The sequence below is a fragment of the Pantherophis guttatus genome, chromosome 1, assembly GCF_059756535.1.
Source record: "Pantherophis guttatus breed Tessera chromosome 1, ASM5975653v1, whole genome shotgun sequence".
NCBI lineage: Eukaryota > Metazoa > Chordata > Lepidosauria > Squamata > Colubridae > Pantherophis > Pantherophis guttatus.
In genome coordinates, this window is record NC_142063.1 from 337,804,573 (window position 1) to 337,830,882 (window position 26,310).

Sequence of the window (26,310 nt, forward strand, 5' to 3'; positions counted from 1 at the left end):
AGAAACTGCTACAGGGTTGACGTTCGATGGATGAAAAAATCAAGCTGCGTTGTTTCAAATATAAGAGGAATGCAAAAACATAGTAAATTTGACACTTGAAGAGATTAAAATGTTCATTCTTGAATTCTTCACTTAGCCAGATATCCATGGAGAATCTTTGAAAGAAAGCACCTTGGGGTTAGTCAGATAGGAAGCTCTGGAGAAGAGGCCAGGATGACGACCTTATCTGCTTTAGTCCTCAGCAATTAAGGATTGAATTCTCCAACCAGTGAAGTGAAGGTAGATAAGTCTAGGCCCGTGATGGCAAACCTATGGCATGCATGCCTGAAGTGGCACGCAAAGCCATGTCACCTGGCACGCGCAGTGTCACCCGTTCCACTTCTGGGTTTCTGGAGCGCATGCGCGCGAGACAATCAGCTGACCTTTTTGCATGCAGCAGTGCCGGAAACTAGAAGAGCTGGTCTTCCGTTTTCCTGCACGAGCATGCACGTGGCCAGCTGATCATCACGTGCGCATGTGTGCCAGAAACCCGAAACAGTAGCTGGCTGAAACCAGAAGTTCAGTAGCTGAAACCGGAAGTTCATTTCTAGGGGGGATGCATGCGCTCTGGGCAGCTCCTCTCCCGAATTGCAGCCCAGATGCACAGGCGCACGCACACACCCTTTTCGGCACTTGGTACCAAAAAGGTTCGCCATCACTGCTCTAGGCGATAGACCTGACCCTTAATGATGGATAGCAAGGTCAGATATCTTAAGAAGTTGGAAATAATCTTGATGAGTCAGTGACAACAGGAGATCAATCTGTGGTCGTGAAGACCACCATGGGATGAGAAGGATGAAGGTGGCTATATCCTTTGGTATCTGTGAGGATTCTCTTCAAGAAGGAAATGGTGGAAAGACATACAGGAGACATCTGAACCATGGAAGCAGGAAGGTATTATCTAGAAACCTAGCATCTATTCCCCTGTTGCTGCAGAAATGAAGACACTGGAGATTGTCCCAAGATGCAGACAGCAATCTCGAAGTTGCTCAAACAGGACTAACAAATTGAAATTCAATGTAGAGACGTAATGCCATGACTGTAGTCCTGTTGGAGGTCTGAGCTGCCTTTTATCAGAGCGTTCCCCAGGATCATTCCCACGTACAACAAATCAACCCAGAGTACTCAGTTGAGGTGCAGAAGATCTAGCTCAAATTATCCTACTTTGGACACATTATGCAAAGACCCAGCTCTCTGAAGAATACTTTAATAATGGGAAAGGTAGAAGGAAAAAGAACAGAATGTTCAGGTTGACAAGGTTGAGGGACTCCGTTACGGCACAATGGGTACACAGTTAGAACACTTGAAATATCAGGTTAGGGAACCATCAGAATGGAGAAAACCTTTCAACAAACAGTCCTTGACATAGGACCATAATGGAGCCTGCAACAGTGATAGCAACACACCACTGCAAGTGAGTCATAAAATGGCTCGGCTACATGATCAACCCGATTTTACAATGTTTTTTATGGCGGTTGTTAAGCCAAGTGTAAATGTGGCCATGTTGCTGAGCGCCCAAAGTTTGGCCACATGGCCACAGAGGGAGCCCAACCGTTGGAAATTCAAATTTGGGTTGCAAGTTCCCAAATGGTTGTAAGTTGAGGACTACCTCTATGTAGTCACTAAGAGTCGACCCCAATTTGATAGCACATAATCAATCCCTCAATTGAAAAGGGAACATGTAAACAAAGACGGATCCAAGGGAAATTGTAGAGATTGCCAGAAATTGTAGAGATTGTGTCAGAATGAGCTGAGGCCTGCAAGAAATGTCTGATACAACAATAACAAAAATTATCAGTTACAGAAGGAAAGGCAAAGAGGTTTTGGAAAGGGGTATATTGGTAATGGATGACAGCAAGAAGGCAGTGTGGGGTAGCTCATATTTTTAATCTCTCTTTTCTCAGGAGAACTGAAACTGTGGCTGGCCATTGTTGTGTGACCAGTAGGAGGGAGCTGCAGCTCGGAACAGAACAAGAGAGCATAAAAAAAAAAAAAAACCTCTTAGCTAATTTAAACAAATGCCAGTCTTGAGGGCCAGATGGTTACAACATAGTGTACTGAAGAAACTAGCAGAATCGCTAGCTGTAATCTTTGTGACTCCTGAAGAATTTGCAAAAAAACTGAGGAGGAGTGCAAACACATTAGCAGAGGGAGTCAGAAAGATCTAGACCAGTGTTTCTCAACCTTGGCAACTTGAAGATGAGTGGACTTCAACTCCCAGAATTCCCCAGCACAGCTATGCTATGCTGGCTGGGGAATTCTGGGAGTTGAAGTCCACTCATCTTCAAGTTGCCAAGGTTGAGAAACACTGATCTAGACAGACTTCAACTACGGGCTAAAAAGAATGAAATTAACTAAAAGGAAACATAAAATTCTCCAACAGGGAAGAGAAGGGAAGGGTTACCCAGCTGCTTTCATGCCTAAGATAGTGTTAGAAGTCATAGTCTCCTGGCTTCTGGACCAACCTCTAACCACTAGAGCAGGGGTCCCCAACCCCCAGGCCGCGGCCCACTACCGGGCCTTGAGCCGATCGGAACCGGGCCACGGAAGTGGCAGGCGAGCACGTGTGTATATGCGCACATCCCCTCTTGCAAGACTAGTGGGTAAGCTTTTGCGCATGTACTCCATTTGCCCACTGCTGGCACAGAACACAACAGCAATCCTGAGAAAGAAGGGCAAATGAGGATTTCTTAATATGCTGAAGCTGGCAAAAAAAAATTGTTTTTGGGCATCCTTGAGACACTGGAAGTGTGTCTAGCAGCATTTTCTGTGAAATATTGGTGGGGGGCGGGTATGGCACATGTAATTATGTACTGTGCAGTAGTCTTTGATTTATGACCAGAACTGGGACCAGAATTTCTGTCGCTAAGTAATACAGTTGTTAGATGAGCCCAATTTTATGACCTAATTTGACACAGTTATTAAGAGAATCATACAGTCATTAAGTGAATCTGGCTTCCCACACACTGACTTTGTTTGTTGAAAGCCAAGGTCGCTTGCCTCGGCAGACATGAAGGACTAGAAACTTGTTCCTTTCCGCCAAACATAAAAGCAGACATTCACAAGTTAAATTCCCCAGCTATCAGCCACTTTTTCTGCGCAGTTGTTAAAATAAACCCAGGATTAGGTCGTAATAGTTCAGGAAAATGTGTTGCTAAACAAGTTTACTTTTTCCCCTGGTGGAAAGTTGAGCAGGGAAATTGGTTAGACGTGATAACATCTCATGCATTTTGCTGATGTGTGTCTTTACTTGAAAACCGAGGCAGAAGTCAACAAAATTGTGCAAAAGCTGTCAGACCTCATCCCACAAAAGGAAGGACTGACATGAAATACAATGCAGGTTGATGAATAATATAATATCTTTCCTGCTGTGCTTTTCCAAATAAAGGGAGACCTGGGATAAGCGATTGGAAAAAATACCTTGCAATGAATTCTTGTGTGCACTTTTCCAACACCCTTCTCATGCCAGCACCTTTCAAGCCACTCAGAGACACCCCCCCCCAAGACACACACCCCACAAAGTTTCCTCTTTAGAAAGAAGTTATGGTGTAAATAGAATAGAACAAAATTCTTTATGGGCCAAGTGTTATTGGACACACAAGAAATTTGTCTTTGGTGCATATGCTCCCAGTTTACATAAAGAAAAAATAAAATATATTCATCAAGAATCATAAGATACAACACTTAGTGATAGTCATAGGGTACTAATAAGCAATCAAAACATACTGGGAAACAATAGTAATAATAAACATACTAGGAAACAATAAAAAGCCTTGTTGAAGGGAACACTTTAACAGCTGCCAGAAAATCATGTTGAATTTTGGTGAGGTTTGAAAGCAAATTCACTTTATGGACAACGAACTCTGGAGATTATGTGTTGAGGAAGAAAATATGTCACAAAAACAGACTGCCAAAAAAAACCACCCCTCCCCACAAAAGGCATAAGAAGGCATAAGAAATCAGGGCATTATACATTGAATACTTTTCTGCACAGATAGAAACATTACTGTTAGTCCTCAGTTTATAACCACTATTGGGGCCAGAATTTTTGTGTTAACAGAGGGATAGAATCAAGATCACGTGAAGAGCCCTTGGGATGCACCCGGAGACTTCAGCTAGTCCAGAATGCAGCCACGCGGGTTGTTACGGGAGCCTCTCGTTACTCCTGTGTAACACCTCTCCTGCGCGAGCTGCAGTGGCTGCTGGTGGTCCTCCGGGTTCGTTTCAAGGTGCTGGTGCTCACCTATAAAGCCCTACATGGCGCAGGCCTGGGACCATCTTCTGCCATCCTCCCATTGTCCTGTGCGCTCTCACAGAGCGGGCCTCCTCAGGATGCCGTCAGTCAGACAATGTCGGCTGGCGGCCCCCAGGGGGAGAGCGTTCTCTGTGGGAGCGCTGACCCTCTGGAACGGTTTGCCCACCGGGCTTAGGACAGTACCCGACCTCCTCTCCTTCCGCTGCGAACTGAAGACGTGGCTTTTTCATCAAATGGACTGACCCGTTGAGGGGGGTTTTTACATTGTAATAATTTTAATTAATTTTAATTGGATTTTAATTTATATTTAATTCATATTGATGAATTTTTATCTTGTAAGCCGCCCTGAGTCCTTCGGGAGAAGGGCAGCATATAAATTGCAATAAAATAAAAAAATAAAAAATAAGTGTTAATACCACTTTATAAGGCCTTGGTAAGGCCACACTTAGAATAGTGCATCCAGTTTTGGTCGTCACGATGTAAAAAGATGTTCAGACTCTAGAAAGAGTGCAGAGAAGATCAACAAAGATGATTTGGGGACTGGAGGCTAAAACATATGAAGAACGGTTGCAGGAACTGGGTATGTCTAGTTTAATGAAAAGAAGGACTGGGGTGACATGATAGCAGTGTTACAATATTTGAGGGGTTGCCACAAAGAAGAGGGAGTTAAGCTATTCTCCAAAGCACCTGAAGGCAGGGCAAGAAGCAATGGAGAGAAACTAATCAGGGAGAGATGCAACCTAGAACTAAGGAGAAATTTCATGACAGTTGGAACAATTAATCAATAGAATGACTTGCCTCCAGAAGTTGTGGGTGCTCCAACACAGGAGGTTTCTAAGAAAAGTTTGGACAATAATTTGTCTGAAATGGTATAGGTTTTCTGCTTAAGCAGAGGGTTTGACTAGACAACCTCCAAAGTCCCTTCCAACTCTGTTATTCTATTATTCTGTTGCTGAGTAAGGCAGTTGTTAAATGAGCTGTGCTCAATTTTACAACCTTTTTTCCCATGGTTGTTAAGTGAATCACAGAATCAATAAGTGAATCTGGCTTCCCCCATTGACTTTGCTTGCCAGAAGCTGGCTGAGAAGATTGAAAATAGTGATCGTGTGATTCTGGGATGTTGCAACTGTCATTAATTAATTAATTAATTAATTAATTAATTAATTAATTAATTGGTTCGATTTATATGCCGCCCTTCTCCGGAGACTCAGGGCAGCTTAGAATGCGTTAAGCAATAGCCTTCATACTTTTGTATATACCTGCTTAGTAGGGCTTTTGTCCCCCCCCCCCAGCGGTGTTCTTTTTTATACAAAGTCAGCTTATTGCCCCACAAACCGGGTCCTCATTTTACCTACCTCGAAAGGATGGAAGGCTGAGTCAACCTTGAGCCTGGTGAGATTTGAACTTGCAATAATTGCAGGCAGCTGGTGTTACTTAACAGTGCTTTAGTCTGCTGTGCCACCAAGGCTCTTAAATACATGCTGGTTGCCAAGTTCCCAAATTCTAAACACAAAACCATGGGGGTGGGGGTTGCTGTGCTGGTTGTACGTGTGAGGACTAGTGCTCAATCGTTGTAAGTATGAGGACAAGTCGTAAGTATTTAATTTAATTTAATTTAATTTAATTTCCAATTTATATACCGCCCTTCTCCCTGAGGACTCAGGGCGGTGTACAGCCAAGATAAAAAACATAGAATACAAATATTAAAACATTTAAAAATATATATATTTATATATAAAAATATATAAAAAGTAACCTTTTTCAGTGCCATTGTAATTTCAAATAGCCGCTAAATGAGTGGTTATAAGTCGAGGACTATCTGTATAGCAAATGGCAACAAATTAAAGTTCTTAAAGAGAGAGTAATCCTAAATAAAAAATAGGGAGGTCACCTATACCCATTAACCACAACAATTATTCAATTATACCCATGCAAAAACAATGGACTTTCTTTGCCTTACCTCAGGGGTGTCAACTCAAGGCCCGTGGGCCACATCCAGGGTGCTTAGATCTGGCCCGCGGGGCTGGCCTGGAGACAGCGAAGGACCAGCCCGTGATGCCTCTGCCAGCGAAAAGGGGTTCCTGATCTCCGTTTTTGGCTGGGATGGCTTCCTGCAACCCTCTGCCAGCGAAAATGGGGCTTTTTGCTGGCAGAGGGTTACAGAAGGCCGTCCCAGCCGAATACGGAGATCAGGAGCCCCTTTTCGCTGGCAGAGGCACTCAGGCCACCACAGGCACCCCAACACAAGTGACATCAAGCTGGCCATGCTCACCCTGCCCCCCCCCGAGGTCAAACACCACACTGATAAAATATAAACTGCATATAAATTACATAAATAAATAAATAAATAAAAATGATGCGGCCCTCAATGAAATCGAGTTTGACACTACTGCCTTACCTGGATGACGTCCTTCCGCAGGTTTACAAGGTACAACCAGTCGCTGAGCCTGGGATAGCTGTTCAGCTCAACCGTCCTGTCATTTAAGGGGACGCTGAGCTTGCACTGTAACTGGATGCCAATATAACGGACCAGTTTCACCTGTGGGAGGAGGAGAAAAAGATTAAAATGGCTCCAAGAAGTGAGTCAGAAACAGCAAAATGGGAAGGAACTGGCATGGATATCGTTTCATTCACAAACTGAAACCAGGCAACCTTTCAGTGTTGCTCATTCTGTCAACGGTTAGGGATGCATCAAGGTATTTTATTCACTGTCCTTTTGCTTGGTGATCAATACTCAGCCTCTGTATTCCGCATGTGTAAAATGGGTATAATTGAATTTTTATAACTTGGGGGGAAGAATGTAAGCGGTGTTACATTCTTTCTTGTCAAGACAAAAAACATGTGATCTAGTCAGTTACCTTGATGTTATTTTCTTTCAAAAAATTTTTTTGCTTCCTCACCCTCCCATCCCCATTTTCCTGTCTTGGCTTTTAAGAAAACATAATTTACCAGGCCCTTCTGAATACATACAGTTTCAACTCTACAATGTGCTCACTTGACTTAGGAGATGCTGCTAAGGAAAGCTGTATTTTTTTTCTGATAACAGGAAGGAAAATCAAACAAGGAAATGTTCTCTTGATAATAAAATAAAATAAAATAAAATAAAATAAAATAAAATAAAATAAAATAAAATAAAATAAAATAACTTTGGCCTGGGGAATATTGAGAATTATCTATAATAAGATTATTAGCCTCAATCCAATTTATGTCATAGGTCTCAATATTTCTATTATTCTTTTTACATGGAAACTTCTGTATTCACTGACCCTTGCAACTTTCCTTAATGTAGGCTGTTAAAAAGGTTTTTTTTTTTAATTAACATCAGGAGCATCAGCAGGATGATTAAAAAAAATTAAAGAGGTTAACCGAGAGCACGCTGCTGAAGCTCCTCCCCCTTTAATGTATGACCTATTGAAAAGAGGGCGGGACTTTGTTTGTGTGGTCACAGATGCCATTTTGACTTTTTGGAGCAGCCCTGTAGACACACCTGTCTAACCTGGTTTTTAAAATCAAATTTTCCCAAATGAATGCCTTTGTGTACAAAATTTTGAGTTAGAATAGAATAGAATAGAATAGAATAGAATAGAATAAAATAACAGAGTTGAAAGGGACCTTGGAGGTCTTCTAGTCCAAGCCCCTGCTCAGGTAGGAAACCCTATACCAGACAAATGGTTATCCAACATCTTCTTAAAAATTTCCAGTGTTGGAGCATTCACAACTTCTGCACGCAAGTTGTTCCACTTATTAATTGTTCTAACTGTCAGGAAATTTCTCATTAGTTCTAAATTGCTTCTCTCCTTGATTAGTTTCCACCCATTTGGGCTGTCAACCTCTATCCAACTTGATAGAGGTTGACAGCCCAAATCTTTGCAGCCCACAAAAAATATAAAAGAAAATAAAGAGGAAGGAAGGGAGGGAGGGAGGGATAGATAAAGAAATGGTTTTCAATCTTCTTGACAGCGATTATAGTTACATTCATATTTTGCCTTCTCTCTCTCTCAAATTACTTACTTAATTTCATTCTTTGCATAAGCTTTCTGATCTTTAAACTCATAAATCACAAGTTTGTTTTTCTCTTTTTTTCAGCAAAAAATCCATGAAGGGCCAACTCATAACTTTTTCTCATGGCTTTTTACACTATGTCACCTTAGGAAAAAAACAAGTTTCATAGTCATATCTAAAATCAAATATTCTTCCCCCTGGGGCAATTAGAAAAAAATTCTGAAATGACAAGCTACAAATATCTTCTTTGTTTGATAAATAACATGCTCAACCTTTCCTCCCCCTGTGGCCATAAAGTTTTTCCGGTGCTGTTTTTCCAGTAATTTCAGCAACGAAAGCACATGGCTGTCTAAGCCAGAATAAATGTGTCTGGCCTTAAAATATTATAAGGTCAATTTTTATTTTGAAGAAAAAAGTTTTGGTTGCCCTAAAGGAAGTTTGTAAAAAAAAAAAAAAATATGGAGAGACCTTCTCAGTTTGATCTATTTTTCATAAACTATTATTTATTATTTATTTTATTAATTTTATTTCTATACCGCCCTTCTCCCGAAGGACTCAGGGCGATGTACAGCCTAATTAAAAACACAAAGACAGACAAAATTTAAAAATAATTAAAATTATTAAATAATAGGCCCAATTTATAAAACCCCAAATTTAAAATCCCATTTAAAACCAATTAAAATCTTTACATTGATAGCCCAGCCTGGCGGAACAACATGGTTTTGAGGGCACAGCGAAACACACGGAGATCAGAGATTTTACGAATTTCTGGGGGCAGATCATTCCAAAGGGCAGGGGCTCCCACAGAGAAGGCCCTCCCCCTGGGTGTCGCCAGCCGACATAATTTGGCCGATGGCACCCTGAGGAGACCCTCTCTGTGGGAGCGAACTGGCCGGTGGGAGGCTACTGGTGGCAGAAGACGGTCTCGAAGGTATCCAGGTCCAATGCCATGGAGCGCTTTAAAGGTGGTAACCAACATCTTGAATCGCACCCGGAAGACCACTGGGAGCCAGTGCAGCTCGCGCAGGAGGGGTGTCACGTGGGCACAACGAGTTGCGCCCATAACCACCCGCGCGGCCGCATTCTGGACCAGTTGGAGCCTCCAGGTGCTTTTCAAGGGGAGCCCCATGTAGACAGCATTGCACTAGTCCAGTCGGGAGGTGACAAGAGCGTGAGTGACTGTGCGCAAGACGTCGCGGTCCAGAAAGGGCCGCAACTGGCGGATCAGGCGAACCTGATAAAAAGCCCCCCTGGCCATGGCCGTCATATGTTCTTCTAAAGACAGCCATGCGTCCAAGAGGATGCCCAGATTGCGGGCCCTCTCTGTGGGGGGTAAAGACTCACCCCCAATAGTCAGCGATGGCACCAGCTGACTATACCGCGACACCGGGAACCACAGCCACTAGATTTTGGAGGGGTTGAGTCTGAGCCTATTTCTCCCCATCCAGACCCGCACGGCCTCCAGGCAGTGAGTCATCACATCAAGGGCATCGTTGGGGTGGTCTGGGGTGGAGATGTACAGCTGAGTATCATCAGTGTACAGATGGACTCTCACCCCAAAACCACTAATTGTTTTTTTCCTACTTTTAGTTTTCTACATAGGGTACCTCTTTCCCTACCCCTCCCAAATGAACTAGAGGAAACCTACCTATAGGCTGCTTGGATCAAATTTCTATCATCTGGATAGATTTATGTACAATCCTCTTTGTTGCCTGCCTAGCAGGAAGGCAGGGTTGACCAACTACTTTCATTTGCGAAGTCCAATTCCAACAATCTAGGCCAGGGGTCCTCAAACTACGGCTCGTGGGCTGAGTAAAGCCTGCCAAAGCCATTAATCCGGTCCGTGTGGGACGAGGCTGCCCCGCCCACATCACCCCACCTACCCACCGGCCCCCACCCGCCTTCTGGAGGCCGAGGAGGCCAAAAATTGGATGCCCATTTTTGGCTTCCCCAGCCTCCAGAGAGAGGGAGAGGGAGAGAGGGAGGGAGAGGGAGAGAGAGAAAGACATACACACACACACACACACACACACAAACAGAAGCCCTCACACACACCACAAGGCAGCCACATCCCTTCACTAACCTAATTTCACCCCCAGGAACATAACAAATTAATTTGTGTGTATTGTTTAATGGACTGGTAAATTAGCCATGCCCACTCAGTCACGTGACCAGGGGTGAAATCCAGCAGGCTGATGTGATGTGATGATGTCACATCCCGGGCTTTGGTTTGGCTCCGAGTTTGAACACATGGCAAGCTCTCAAACTCGGAGCCAAACCAAAGCCCGGGATGTGACATCACAGCCATCTGCTCAGGACATTACATCAAAAAACTCAGGATATCACAACACTAGAACTCAGGATGTTAACACACAGCCCATTACCCAGGTCGTTAAAACACAAAAGACTAATGGGCACACATCAAGGACCTCACCCACTAAGGATGCTACAAAACAGCTGACTAATCTGCAAACATCAACTCCATCAACCTATCAAGATGTAACAACACAGGCAACCAACCCGCTCACAGCAACAAAGCCAGCACCCCACACCTCCCCACCAGTATTTACAGAGAGACGGCAGCTCCAATCACGCTTTCCTCACACAAGCACGAAGCTGAAGACACCAGCCTGAAGATGACGAGTGAGACCTTGCCGAAACGTCGCCAAGATATTCTCAATCTTACACGGGAAAAGATCCGAATACACCAAAACTTAGTCTTGGTGTATTCGGGTCTTCTCCCGTGTAAGATTGAGAGCACTTTGGCAACGTTTCGACAGAATCTCATCTGCCATCATCAGGCTTATGCAAGGGGTCTTCTGCAGCAACTGCCGTTACTATTTCAAATCTGGTGCTGGTAGTCTGCTTTGCTGGGATGGCCCCACCTTTTCGTTCTGATTGGTTGGGAGTCCCAGTCTGTGTCTATTGGCTTGGCTTCGGGTGTACGGTCGGTTTTTCTCCACCAGGTGGCAGGGCTTCATCTTTGTGGCTGGCTGGAATGTGATTTGGTTGGAGGTCTCGGGGTGCGTGTGTCTGGCTTCTGGGGTGTAGATTTTTCTGTCTGTGGGTGCTGTGGTGACTAGCCCTTGTCAACAAACGAGTCCCAGGAGAAGACCATACATATATATATATATATAAAGTGTTTTTCTATCGAGGCACCTGGTCTACCCCAGCATGTGGGAGGGAGCATACTGCATCCCTTTCGCCTTTCTGCTCCAATCCAGGAGCCCTCAAGCAGTCGCATTCATGACAAACCATTTTATACCAATGGCGACACATATATATATATATATATATATATATATATGTGTGTGTGTGTGTGTGTGTGTGTGTGTGTGTGTGTGTGTGTGTGTGTGTTAATAATTACAAGCTTGACAGCTGGACGATGGTTGATTTCAACTCCCAGAATTGGTATAAAATGGTTTTTTCCTTCTCAGTGTAAAACTAAGATGGGAAGTAGCAGGGTGAAGAGACAGAGGCAAGATTTTATGTATCCTGGGTTTATAGACAGAAGCTTTCTGGGGCTTCCTTCGTTTTTTCCAACTCAGACAACTCAAGGCCCACACTAAAATTTTCATAAATTTCCTGTCTCAAAAGTCTGAATAACCACACACCAATTTTCAGTAAGTGAAGCCACAAGTCTTTCCAGCCGGGGAGGTGGGGAAAGAAAAAGAGGTTGGGGGCCAGATGGTGTTCCAGGTTGCCCCTCCCTGATTTAGACTGTAAAATTTTAAGATGAAATTCTTTCTTTTGCAAAACTGTCATGTTTTTCAGATGTTATCTGAGAACTGGGTAGGACTCATCCAAACAGAGACTCGCAGAGCTAGGAGAACAAGTAAATGACTGAGCAAGCTGCCAGGACATTAAACCCCCATAGATCTTGCTCAGAGTCAGCTTTGGGAAGAAGGGAAAGCTGTTTACACTTAGATGATGGCCACCTGTCAGCCCTTCGAGGTAAACCAAGCCAGGAAAGACACTCCATAAGATGGCTAGCAGTCTACTTTATTGACATAGGCTAAAGTAAGATCCTGAAAACCTGACTGCATTTCCCCTTCCTTTTAGACCCAGGAAATTAAGACAGAATTCGTTTGAATTTCTTTTTAACATTTTCTTTGTTCCCCAGACTTAGAACATATTTTTATAACCATCACTGCTTAGTTTCTCCAGAGTTCTCACTGTGGCTCTCAGAATTAATTGGAAGGGACCTTGGAGGTCTTCTAATCCGACCCCCTGTTCAAGCAGGAAAACTTATACCATTTCAGACACATGGTTGTCCAATCTCTTCTTTAAAATCTTCAGTGATGGAGCACCTGCAACTTCTGGAGATAAGTTGTTTCACTGATTAATTGTTGTAATTATCACAAAATTTCTTCTTAGTTCTATGTTGTTTCTCTTCTTGATTAGTTTCCATCCATTGCTTCTTGTCCTGCCTTCGGGTACTTTGGAGAACAGGTTAACCCCCCCCCCACTCTTCTTTATAGATATTGGAACACTGCTATCATGTCACACCCCCTAGTCCTTCTTTTATTAAACTAGACATACCCAATTCCTGCAATTCTTATTTATATGTTTTGGCCTCCAGTCCCCTAATCATCTTTGTTGATCTTTTCTGCACTTTCTCCACATTGTTGCCAACATATGTTGTAAGACCTGGTGTGGATTGGTGTGTGTGTGTGTGTATGTGTGTGTGTGTAAGCAAAGGCTTGGATCCTCCAAATTTCACTTCAAATGAATCTTTTGAAGGTGTAGAAATGTATGCAGTGACTTTTGGCTACCCACATTCATTCTCACCTCTACCTCCCTTGACTTGAACTCAAGAATAGGTGGAATGTAAATTTAACAAATAAATGATACTAGGTGACCCCTGACCCATTGGGACATCCTTTCCGAGAGATTTCCTTACCAGATTCCTCAATGCCTTCAACAATGGCAGAGATCCTAATATACCGCCTTCACTGGATTCCACTTGTGAAACTTTCAAAGATGGGTCTGCCTTGAAAATATCCCATGCTGAATTATATAACCCAGTCAGACATCAGCACAGGAACTGTTTTATGACATTTTGTATTATGTCATAAAATGCCTTATGATCTTTTTTATGTCCTGAAATGTTTTGTAAAATTTGCCAAATTTTATAAAAATGCCAGTTCCATGGGAGTTATGGGTCCCAGATTTTGGACACACTCTGTAATCTTAGCCCATCTGAGATACCTTGGTTCCAAAATTGTTATCCTTTGAGTTTTAGTAGTATATAGATGGTGGTGAAAGTACTGGATTAGGAGATAGGAAATAGGACTACGGGAAATTTAGGTTTTATTTCCCATCAGCCACAGAAGCTCCCTGGTGGAAACCTGAGTCAACGTCCGAAAGGCGTTTTTTTCAAAACTGGACTTTCTTTGTTTTTGCTTGAAGAAGTTTGGCTTCTCATTTAAGAGGTTTATTTAAGTGGGGATATACATCTAATAAATAAATAGTAATTACTGATGCTTCCCAGGAGAATTTGGAAGGCAAAAACATCCTATATTAAGTCTTTGCATGCCTCTGACACGAATATCCCCCACGTGTTGCTTTTCATCACTTTCTGGTTAACATCCATACAAAGAATGCAAATGGCTTTCCCCAGAACTGGCTAAAGACAGTTTTTCCTCAGAACTGGCTAGACAGTCTTTCCCCATCATCTAACACCATTTACTACTTTCTAGGTTTCAGCATTTCCTTCCACGTTGGCTACCTTCTCCAGAGACCCCACGAACCCATGGGTATTGAATTTTGCTTTTTAGTTAAAGGAAATGGTGGGAAATGGACACTCCCTGGCTTCACATAGTATTTTATAATATTTTAATTAATCTCCTCAGGAACAGGTGTCTGCAAAAAAAGTAAGATTTTACCTAAAATTAAAAGTAAAAATCTTAAAAATAAGATTTTACTTAAAATAAAAATAAAATCTTAAGATTAAGATTTTACTTAAAAGCCAGTACAGTCCTAAGCTTCATTGACAGAGGGATAAAAACCAAGATCACATGAAATATTAGTACTGTTTTATAATGCCTTGGTAAGACCACATTTGTGTCCAGTTTTGGTCGTCATGATATAAAAAAGATGGTGAGACTCTAGAAAGAGTGCAGAGAAGAGCAACAAAGATGATTAGGGGACTAGAAGCTAAAACATGAAGAACAGTTGCAGGAATTGGATATGTTTAGTTTAGAGAAAAGAAGGACTAGGAGTGACATGATAGTAATGTTCCAATATTTGCCACAAAGAAAAGGGGAATCAACATATTTATGTTTATGTTTATGTTATATTTATTTATGGATGGAAATTAATCAAGAGAACCAAGCTAGAACTAAAAAGTAATTTCCTGACAATTGGAACAATTAATCAGTAGAATAACTTGCCTCCAGACATTGTGGCTGCTGATTGGACAACCATTTGTCTGGAATAGTATAGGGCAGTGATGGCTAACCTTTTTGCCATCACATGCCAGGAGCGGGGTGGGTGGGTTGCGTGTGTGCATGCCCACACCCATAATTCCATGTGCCCTGTCCCTGCGCATGCGAGTGTGACCCCCCCCATGCTCCCCCTGCTCCTGGCATGCGATGGCACGATTTTTGCTCTTCCCAGCCTCCAGAGCCTTTCTGAGGAGTCTGGGGAGGGCGAAAACAGCCTTCCCCACCACCAGGAGGCCCTCCGGAGACCAAAAACAGCCCGTTTGCCAACTTCCTGTGGGACTGGAAGTTGGCAAATGGGCCTCCGGGGGGGTGGGAAAGGCTGTTTTCACCCTCCCCAGACTCCTAGAAAGGCTTTGGAGGCTGGGGAGAAACAAAAACAGGTCTTCCCCACCACCACCCCAAGGGCCTCCGGAAGCAGGAAACAGCCCGTTTCCCTACTTCTGGTGGGCTCAGAAGGCCCGAAAATCAGCTGGAGCTGAGCTCGCATGCCCACCAATATGGCTATTCGTGCCACCTGTGGCACACGTGCCATAGGTTTGCCATCACGGGTATAGGGCTTTCTGCTTGAGCAAGGGGTTGGACTAGAAGACCTCCAAGGTCCCTTCCAACTCCATTATTCTGATAAGATGCTGAACTTGGAGCTCGTTGCAAGTTGCAACAGGCTGGCTATCCTTGTTTGGCTATAATCCTTGCCTGTTTTTTCATGAGTTCTTGTTATGAGAACACACAGGAAACTTACATCAAGTCCAACAAGCTGACAATTTCTCTCTTGCCTACCAAATTTGTCCAACCTAGCAACTTTCAAAGTGCCGACACAACAATTTCGACTAATACACCGCTATCATATCTGGAGTGTGCCTGACCAGATGGAAAATGTGATTTTCAAAGTATGTTTTGCACAAAGCCGTAAAACCGATGAACTCAATTGTTTCTGTTGCTTCCTTGGGACTTAGAAAGCCTGCGAATATCTTCAAGAGTCCTCACCTTTGTTTCTAAAGTCTGGATAGGAAGTGAACTCTTATTTTAAAGAAGAGTGAATTTAAAAGCAAGAGCAGTGTGTGTGTGTGTTACCAAAAAATAGACAAGAGAATGAAACTAGCACACTGATCCACACTATGTTTCATTTCCAAACTGAGCTGTGAAAGCTGCTCACAGTTCTCCATCCTACAAAATGTATGAACCTATAGTCCCTCCCCTCCCCATTGCTCTTTAGTGGTAGACTGTTGTTAAATGTGGAGGCTTAAGTAATTTTCCCACCCAGCTTGCCTCCAGAAATTGTGGGTGCTCCAACACTGGAATTTTTAAAGATGGGATTGGACAACCATTTGTCTGAAACGGTGTAGGGCAGTGATGGCTAACCTTTTTCTCGTCGTGTGCCGAAAGCGCGAACGCGTGACAGCGCATGTGCGTGCCGGCACCCATAATGCAATGTGCCCCCCCTGTGCATGCATGCACGACCCCCCCACGCTCCCCACATCACCCCGTGCATGCGCACATTTATTTATTTATTTATTTATTTATTTATTTATTTATTTATTTATTTATTTATTTGTTTGTTTGTTTATTTATTTATTTATTTATTTATTCGATTTATATCCCACCCTTCTCCTAGTGGACTCAGGACGGTGCACAGCCAGAACTAAAACACATCAATACAAAATTTAAAATTATTAAAAGAATTATATAACTGTGGCCCAAAAATTTAAAACATTGAAAACTAAAACCCATTTGACAAATTTAAAAGCTAAAAAAGACTAAAAGACTAAAAAAAAAAGGAGGGAGGTGTTTCACGCCAGCCCTGCTTGATGAAAAAGAAAAGTTTTTAGGGCACGGCGAAAAACCCGTGACCACATGACCCCCCCGCACCCCATTTTTGGCTTAGCAGGCCTCCCTGCAGCCTCCTAGGCCCAAAAACGGGCCATGGGGGGCACACTGTTCCCCCCCACGCTCTCTCCTGCCCTGCACATGTACACGCTCTCCCCTGCGCATGCACATGCGTCTCCCACATGAGCCCCGCCCCGTGCACATCCCAAAAAGCAGCTGGTCGGCGGGAGGCACGTGCGTGCATGTGTGGTAGAACTGAGGTGGGTGACGGCACGTGTGAGAGAGCTCTGCATGCAGCTGTGGCACGCGTGCCATAGGTTCGCCATCACGGGTGTAGGATTTCCTGCCTGAGCAGAAGGTTGGACTAGAAGACCTCCAAGGTCCTTTCCAACTCTGTTATTCTGTTAAAGTTAACCAGAGATAAAGACTTGCCATCTTGCTCTAATTTCCTGCTTTGTTTAATACGTTTACTATATAGAGCAATGTTTCTCAATATTTTTTTTTTTATTTGATTTATATGCCGCCCTTCTCCGGAGACTCAGGGCGGCTTACAATGCGTTAAGCAATAGCCTTCATACTTTTGTATATATTTATACAAAGTCAGCTTATTGCCCCCACAAACTGGGTCCTCAATTTACCCACCTTAGAAAGGATGGAAGGCTGAGTCAACCTTGAGCCTTGGCGAGATTCGAACTTGCGGTAATTGCAGGCAGCTGTATGTTAATAACAGGCTATTAGTCTGCTGCGCCACCAGGCTCTTCCTGGCAATCTTGGCAACTTGAAGATAGGTGGGACTTCAACTCCCAGAATCCCTCAGTCTACCCACCTTTACGTTGCCAAGAAACACTGAAATAGAGTCTTTCTTCCATCAGTTCCAGGCATCACCGATTTTATTTCCTTTCCCGGTTATAGTTCCATAACAAGATTTGGCAAAGGTCAGCACCCAGTCTCTACAGTCTGGATCACAAACGTCCTGTTTAATTTTCTATGAATACCTGCGCTTTTATCACATCATCCACATTGGACCAGTGTAGTATATACAGAAGAAATAGCAATTAGCTAATCGCGGAATACTGTTATAAAGTAAACATTGGGATGGTTATATACGTAAGAGATGAACCTTTAGCCAAGCCCATTCTATCCCAGTTCAGGAATCAACCTCAAACAGGATTTGAAAAAGGTTCTTGAGGATCAACTTAGAACTAAGGAGAAATTTCCTGACAGTTAGAACAATTAACCAGTGGAACAACTCGCCTCCAGAAGTAGTGAATGCTCCAACACTGGAGGTTTTTAAGAAGATGTTGGATAACCATTTGTCTGAAGTGGTGTAGGGTTTCCTGCCTGGGCAGGGGGTTGGACTAGAAGACCGCCAAGGCCCCTTCCAACTCTGTTATTCTATTTCTATTTCTTCTGTAGCCACCGAAATAAACAAGCAAAAAGGCAACTTCTCTATCACTCTGGCCCACCATTGGTTTAGCTCCCACCCTGCCCGGGCACCTCTGTCTCTCTGAGATTGATTGACACAAACAATCGCATCACTTCATAAGCAACTCTCAACTTCAGCCTGTGAGTTACATAGTCTGGCTGGCTAAGGAATTCTGGGAGTTGAAGTCCACATGGCTTAAAGTTGCCAGCTTTCAGAAACATTGAGGTTACAGGTGGCTTCAGCTAGTATCCAGGTAGACAAGATTTTCAACTTTTCCCATTTCAGAGACGCAGTGAAATCACTTTTGGCTGAAACCTGTTATCACACCATCATCGGCTTGCCTGCAATCTGCAATCTACGTCGGTGAGTTTACGAGAAGAAGAGGGTCAGGACCGTGGACATCCTCATGGGTTTCACGCAGTGGTGGAATTCACATTTTTTTACTAAAAAAATGTGGGCGTGGTGTGGCTTGGTGGGCGTGACAGGGGAAGGATACTGCAAAATCTCCATTTCCACTCCACTCCAGGGGAAGGATATTGCAAAATCTCCATTCCCACCTTACTCTAGGGCCAGCCAGAGGTGGTATTTGCCGGTTCTCCGAACTACTCAAAATTTCCTCTAGCGATTCTCCAGAACCTGTCAGAACCTGCTGAATAGCACCCCTGGTTTCAGGGCAGTACTTTCATGAGTGTAATGTTCCAAAGTATGATCCATGGCATTCCCAAGAACACAATTCTGCTTTATTGGAAGAGGTCATCCGATCGTGCCTTGCACAAAGGAATAAAACACTGCAATAAACAGTACATACCAGTGGTGGGTTGCCCCCGGTTCGGACCAGTTCGCAAGAACCGGTAGTAAAACCGGTAGGAGGCTCCACCCACTGACCTGGACGTCCTCATAAGTGATCTGTGCATGCGCAGAAGCACGCGCACACGCTGGCACGATGCGAACCAATAGTAAAGGTAAGTAGAACCCACCCCTGGTACATACATTCGATTTTACAGCTACTAAGATTGTTGGACGAGCAGGCACAAAAACAGCCAGGGAAATGATTGAAGCCTGGGAAATCAGTCAACAGGATCAGTCATCAGTCAACAGGAGGGCTGATTTACCCTCAGCTTTTCAAGTACTTAGGAGGCAGGAGCTTGGCAGCACAAGGAAACAACAGCCAAGGATTTAATAGCCAGCCATCAACATCCCAATCTACATCTAAAAAGCTACACACAACAGGCAACATATAAATACCACACACAGAACAGCCTAAAGCACACAGAGAAGTTCCCTGACGACGGGCTTCAGCACAAGTCTGAAAGCTTGGAAAACAAAATCTCTAGTCCCTATGACTGACCCAGATTGGAGCCTGCAACATTATCCTGGGAGATATATATTCACCTTCATTCGTGAATAAAACATGTCTCCTTTTGTGACCCAATACAGGTAATCCTTGATTTATGACCACAATTGGGGCCAGAATTTTCATTGCTAAGCAAGGGGACTGTTAAGTAAATTGTGCCTGATTTTATGACCTTTTTTTTGCCACGGTTGTTTGGCAAATCACTGCAGTTGTTAAGTGAATCACATTGTTGTTAAGCAAATCCAGTTTCCCCCATTGACACTACTTGTTGGAAGCCAGTTGTGAAGGTTGCAAATGGCGATCACATGAATCTAGAACACTTCAACCATCATAAATAGAGGCCAAGTCCCATGTTTTGATCACGTGACCGTGGGAATGTTGCTACCCTTGTATGTGCAAGGAATGGTCATAAATCACTTTTTTCCTTGCCGTTATAACTTTGAACGATCGCTAACAAATGGTTGTATGTCAGGCTTTACATGTACAAGGGGGTCCATTTCACTAATAGCAGAAGCAACAGATTTAAAAGCACTGTTTAAAGCATGATGATTGACCAATACATGCATTCGCGCACAGCCCCTGCATGTGTCCCGCCCCCACGCATGCCCACATGCACCCCGCCCCCATGCATGCTCGCGTGCCTCCCCTGCACACGTCCCGCCCCCCCTGCATGCGCAGCAGAGACCCGAAGAGACCCGCTGGCCAGCGGGAGGCAGGCGCACATGCGCAGCAGAGCTGACCTGGGACGACGGCTCACGTGCCATCATAGAGAGCACTGCGTGCCACAGGCCTAGGCCTAGGGAACAAAGCTGTTACAGAATCTGGTAGTCCTGCTAGGAATACTTTGAAATCTCCTCCCAGAGGGGAGCAACAGAAACAGTCCGTGAAATAGGTGTGTGGGGTCCAGGGCCGGATTTAGATGAAAAGAGGCCCTAGGCTATTCCACTTATGAGGCCCTTTCACCTATAGTGAAAGTGTAATTTTAATTTTGCTAACAATTTGAATGTAGGCCCCTCTTGATCTTGAGGCTCTAGGCTGAAGCCTAGTTAGCCTATAGGAAAATCCGGCCCTGGTGGGGTCTCTGACAATGCTTCAAGCTCTAAGCACACAGCACTTATAGTCTTGGTAACTTGTACTTAGCAAACCAACTTCTAAACTAACTCCTAAGCTACCTTCTCTCTGTTATTATACGAGACCTGAGTGTGTTTTTGTGGGTTTTTCTGCATGGCCGGTCAGCCCATGCTCTGGGACATTAACATCTTGATAGACAAGAAGACCTTACGCAAAGACCTTTTGCATCAGTTACCCATTTAAGTTACAAGAAAGACTGGTTATAAAGTAGGGGAAAGGGGAAGGCTATTTAGGCAGGGCTACGCAGGGCTATTCCTTTCCAGGGACACTGCAAGGCTCGGAAAGGCACTGAGACATTTATCAGATATATTTGTGGGCCCCTCCCAGTTAAGTGAATTAAGTGCCTCTCCCTTTGCATCGTTAGCCCAAACTGGCTACGAGCCGGATGAGGACTACAGGTAGTCCTCAGCTTACAATAGTTCATTTAGTAACCGTTCAAAGTTACAACGGCACTGAAAGGAAGTGCCTCGTTTAGCAATGGTTGCTAGTTACGAAAATGATGAAAAGGTAAGTATTCATTAGCCACCCATTCTTACCACATGGGTAACTCTGGGTAACATTGCAATCAATCCTTGCATTGATGACCTTCACAGGTCTGTAAAGCCAAGGAAAACTGAAGCAAGATTGTAAGTACCGTTGTGGTTTCATTCAGTGACCACTTTGTTTAACAACCAAGTGGCCAGACCCAACTTTGGTCAACAAACAAGAAATACATCTATAGGTTTATATTATTTTCCTTTACTGCTTTTTTTAAAGATTTCTATAAAGGATTGGGGGAATTGTGGGGGGGGGGGGCTTTCTACTCCATACTCATGTTTTTTTTCATGAAAATATGTTCTGTGCTCTTTACTTGAAAAAAAATACATGAATGTCATCTGTAACCTCTGGATCTATCTGTTAAGAATTAAGATGTAAAGCACCGTTTGTAAGGGTCTCTGGACATCTCTCAACTACAACGCCTGTCAATTTTTTATTTATTTGTATCCCACTTTTATTATTTTTAGAAATAAATCAAGGTGGCGAATATATCCAACACATTTTCCTCCTCCTATTCTCCTCACAACAACAACCCTGTAACCATGATACTGTACTGGATCAAGAATTATCTGGATCAAGAGTTCTTCTTTTTTAGTTTTTTTACCCCACCTTTATAATTTTTATAAATAATTCACGGTGGCAAACATATTTAATCTCTTTCCTCCTATTTTCCCCATAACAACTACCCTGTGAGGTAGGTTGGGCTGAGAGAGAGTGATTGGCCCAAAGTCTCCCAGCTGGCTTTCATGCCTAAGGAGGGACTAGAATTCTCAGTCTGCTGGTGATTGGCTCAAAGTCACCCAGCAGAGGGAAAGAGGGAGGGAGGGAGGGAAGGAGGGAGAGAGAGAGAAAGAAAGAAAGAAAGGGAGGGAGGAAGGAAGGGGAAAAAAAGGAGGGAGGAAGAGAGAGGAAAGAAAGAAAGAAAGAAAGAAAGAAAGAAAGAAAGAAAGAAAGAAAGAAGAGAGGGAGGGAGGGAGGGAAAAGAAAGGAGGAAAAAAGAAAATAGGGAGAAAGAAAAGAAAGAAAAGAGAAAAAGGAGGGGGAGAGAGAGAAAGAAAGAAAGGGTGGGAGGGAGGGAAGGAGGGGAAAGAAAGTAGGGAGGAAGAAAAAAAGGGAAGGAGGGAGGGAGGGAGGGAAGAAAGAAAGAAAGAAAGAAAGAAAGAAAGAAAGAAAGAAAGAAAGAAAGAAAGAAAGAAAGAAAGAAAGAAAGAAAGAAAGAAAGAGGAAGTGAATAGGGTTACACATATACTCACCATAGAACCAACTAACCCTTATAAAGCAGGCTAAAAAAACAAACCAATAAATTCCCATCTGCTTGTTTAGGTCAAACTACGCAAAGAAAATATTTCTGTGCCAAAAATGTCAAATAATAGCACGTCTATAAACACGGAAGATTGAAAACATCTGTTGAAAATGTAGAAATACCCAATGAAAGAGGCAGAGGTCTGTTCCTAATTGTCTCAATGGCATATTTCTTAATGGAAATTGTTTCGATATATCAATTGCTTCTCTAGGTGAATAATTATATTTTCTCAGATGCATATTTTACCAGAAAGAAAATTAATTACCAGACCAAAAGATTTTGCAAGTAACATTTACTGAAATGTCAGAGCTCATTTTTGGAGGGTGGAGGGAGGAGGACAGATAAAATGCAGTAGTTTAAACTAATAGAATTGGCAGGGTAGAAAATTGAATTAGCTGCTATGATTTTCATCCTACTGTGCTATGCATTAGCTCAATGTATATGTTGCGCCATGCTATGGTCTATTTAATCATGCTAAAGTTTTATTAAATAAAACTCAATTGATTGAATTCCCACATCACTCTAATGTTTTTCAAACTTATTAATTATTATTGCTTCAAATTATTGCTTCATAAAGGTTTTTCAACCTTGGTGGGCTAGTCAGCCGATTTCAGATTAGGAAAAAGATCTTAACAGACTTCATACCAAATCTCTGAATCAAGAACATGTAAAGTGTTAGTACTACTTTATAATGCCTTGGTAAGATCACACTTGGAATATTACATTCCATTATTTTGGTCGCCATGATATAAAAAAGATGTGGGGACTCTAGAAAGAGTGCAGAGAAGAGCAACAAAGATGATTAGGGGATTGGAGGCTAAAACATATGAAGAACGGTTGTATGAATTGGGTATGTCTAATTTAATGAAAAGAAGGACTAGGGGTGACAAGATAGCAGTGTTCCAATATCTCAGAGGCTGCCAGAAAGAAGAGGGAGTCAAGCTATTCTCCAAAGTACCTGAGGGCAGGACAAGAAGCGATGGATGGAAACTAATCAAGGAGAGAGGCAATCTAGAACTAAGAAGAAATTTTCTGACAATTAGAACAATTAATCAGTGAAACGACTTGCCTCCAGAATTTTTGGGTGCTCCGATACTGGAGGTTTTCAAGAAGAGATTGCTTTCCTGTTTGAACAGGAGTGTTGGACTAGAAGTCCCCCAAGGCAGGGGTGGGTTCTAAAAATTTTTACTACCCGTTCTGTGGGCATGGCTTATTTTGTGGGCGTGGTTTGATGGTCATGTGACAGTGGGTGTGGCTTGATAGTCATGTGACTGGGTAGGCATGGTCAACTCAATGTCACTCACGTCAAGGGGAGTCATAGTTTTTTGGCCACGCCCCTTGTTCCTTCTTCTCAGGCCCAGTTTCGACTCAGTCAGCCTGAGAGAAACATCTCTAGCAGATCTGGCTTTCAGCCATTGTCTGTTCGATTATCTCAGAGTCACTGTGAGTTTTTTGACCAAACAATTCTTTAGGATTTAAGCAGACGTACTGGTCTACCAGGCTTTTAACTGCTTGCAGAGCCGTACTGGTCTATCCATTTGTTTTTGGAGCACACCGGTCTACCACCGCACTGCCTTTTACCGCTGATCAGCTGTAGGGTGGCCCTTTGAAGTGCCGCAGCAAGAGTTTAAACTGTTTTTTGCTGCTCTGCCACCACCGAGAGCATCTGAAACCACTTTCAGGCAACTGCCAATCTACCACCACCGAGCGGTTTACAAGGAGCAGATCGGTTCTAGCCGATCAGTTGGGAGGCTTCTTGGCTTCTCAATTTAAAGCTACAGTGCCTTGTTTTTTTTTTCTTTTCTTTGTCAAGTGAATCCTGATTTTTTTCTTCTAGCCGATCAGCTGGGACTTGGGAGGCAGCAAATAGATTGGGGGTGGGGCCAGGCAGAGGTGGTATTTACCGGTTCTCCGAACTACTCAAAATTTCCACTACCGGTTCGCAAGAACCAGGGAGAACCGGTAGCAACCCACCACTGCCTCAAGGTCCCTTCCAATTCTGTTATTCTCCCACGATTCTCTGTGTAGCTTCTTTTGGTCTAAAGGAACACTTGATGGCACAAAGTTTGTATCTGTAGCCTGTAGAACTCACACATTATTGAAAACGTAATAGATTAAGTATGATTTGGGGAAGAAATGGAGGTAGTGACAGATTTTATTTTTCTGGGTTTCTAGATCACTGCATCGCGCGGGCACGATGCGAACCGGTAGTAAAGGTAAGTAGAACCCACCCCTGAGTAAAATGTAATAAATATGTTGGTGTATTTATATGATACAAGGTGCATTGAAGGGTTAACATACACAAATTAGTATGGGGCCCCTATGCTCATGGGACTCATGGGCAAGTGCCCATCCGGCCCATGCATTAAGACAGACCTGGGACTGCCTGTATTTTGCTACTTCTTCCAATAAACATAACCGAAGAATCTGTATCCTTGCTTCAGTGCTTTGTAGCTTCTACTTCTGATATGGACTGGGAAAATGTTTGTTTGTTTGTTTATTATATCTATGCGCTGCCCATCACATCTCTACCTTGACGACGTTTCCAAAGAAAACACTGGGTGACAGCTACACACCCTAGGACAGGGGTGTCAAACTCAGTTTCATTGAGGGCCACATCACAATGTTGTGTTTGACCTTGGGGGAGCCAGGGGGGGCATGGCCAGGGGGGGCGGGGCCAGCTCGATGTCATTCGTGTCCGGGGTGCCTGTGGCCGCCCAAGCGCTCTGCCAGCAAAAACAGGCTCCTGAGCTCCGTTTTCGGCTGCAACAGCCTCCTGCAACCCTCTGCCAGCGAAAATGGAGCTCAGGAGGGTCACATGCAGACCTCTTGAGCTCCATTTTCGCTGGCAGAGGCACTGCAGGCTGGTCCTTCGCTGTTTCCAGGGTGGCCCCCCAGCCCAGATCTAAGCATCCCGTGGGCTGGATCCAGCCCCTGGGCCTTGAGTTTGACACCTCTGCCCTAGGACCAATTCATGTGGCTGATAGCCATTTCTCTCTCCCTCCCTCCCTCCCTCCGTCCTCCCCCCCCTCTCTCTATATATATATCTTTTTCGTAGGTTTTATGTGTATGTTTCTTTAGCCAGGTTCTACCTACATAAACCAAGATATTATGCAGCCCTAGTTCAGTGAAATCACAATTCACTAGTTTCTGGGCTTTTTTTTTTTTTTCTGGCAGCCAGCAGTATGTATTTCTCTTTAGCCAGGTTCTTCCTACGTAAACCAAGATTTTTATGCAGCCCTAGTTCAGTGAAATCACAATCCACTAGTTTCTAGGCTTTTTTTTCTTCAGGTAGCCAGCAAGCACTCTGTTGCCCATTGGGAGACTAATGGGCAACAGAGTGCTTGCTGGCTGCCTGAAGAAAAAAAAGCCTAAATCCTGGCTAAGATAATTGCATAATACAGAATCACTGCTTAAGTCAAAACTATGCAGTTTTATTTATGCTTTTTCAAAATATTTCCAAGATCACTTTCAAGGTTAGGAATTCTCCCCAAGCAACTCACAATAAAACTTCATGCTATGAAAACCAGGTAAAAGCATTCAATATTGATAAAATCCCCAGATGCCAAGAGTGAAAACTTTTCACCCAGTCAATACAGTACTAAGAAAAAAAGTCAAGCCATAGAAGCAGTTCAAACTAGACTTGATTCATACAGTACATTCCACTGAAAATAAATATTTTCAAGTTTTCTCTTTAGAAATTGAGCAAAAGAGCCACTGCAGAAAATATGTTCTGATAGAGATGATGGATGGATGGATGGATGGATATACTGTAGATAGACAGGCAGACAGATATTGTGGATGGATGGATTAAAATGCAAATCAATTATAAATTTTTTGAAATGCGTTTTTCTGGATTTTTTTGTTGTTATTCTGTCTCTCACTGTTAAAATAAACCAACCATTAAAATTACAGATTGATCATTTCTTTGTCAGTGGGCAAACGTACAAAATCAGCAGGGGATCTAATTCCCCCCACTGTATATATCTC

At 43.3% G+C, this 26,310-nt stretch overlaps 1 protein-coding gene across 2 annotated transcripts in view; it reads right to left on the minus strand.

Moving 5' to 3' along the window:
• Positions 1-26,310, minus strand: part of KSR1 (kinase suppressor of ras 1) — a 170,394-nt gene that overhangs the window by 82,419 nt on the left and 61,665 nt on the right. For both annotated transcript variants that reach the window (XM_060693201.2, XM_060693202.2), the window contains exon 2: positions 6,693-6,833. In XM_060693201.2, coding sequence (XP_060549184.1) covers positions 6,693-6,833 — 141 coding nt within the window. The remainder of the gene's footprint in view (positions 1-6,692; positions 6,834-26,310) is intronic.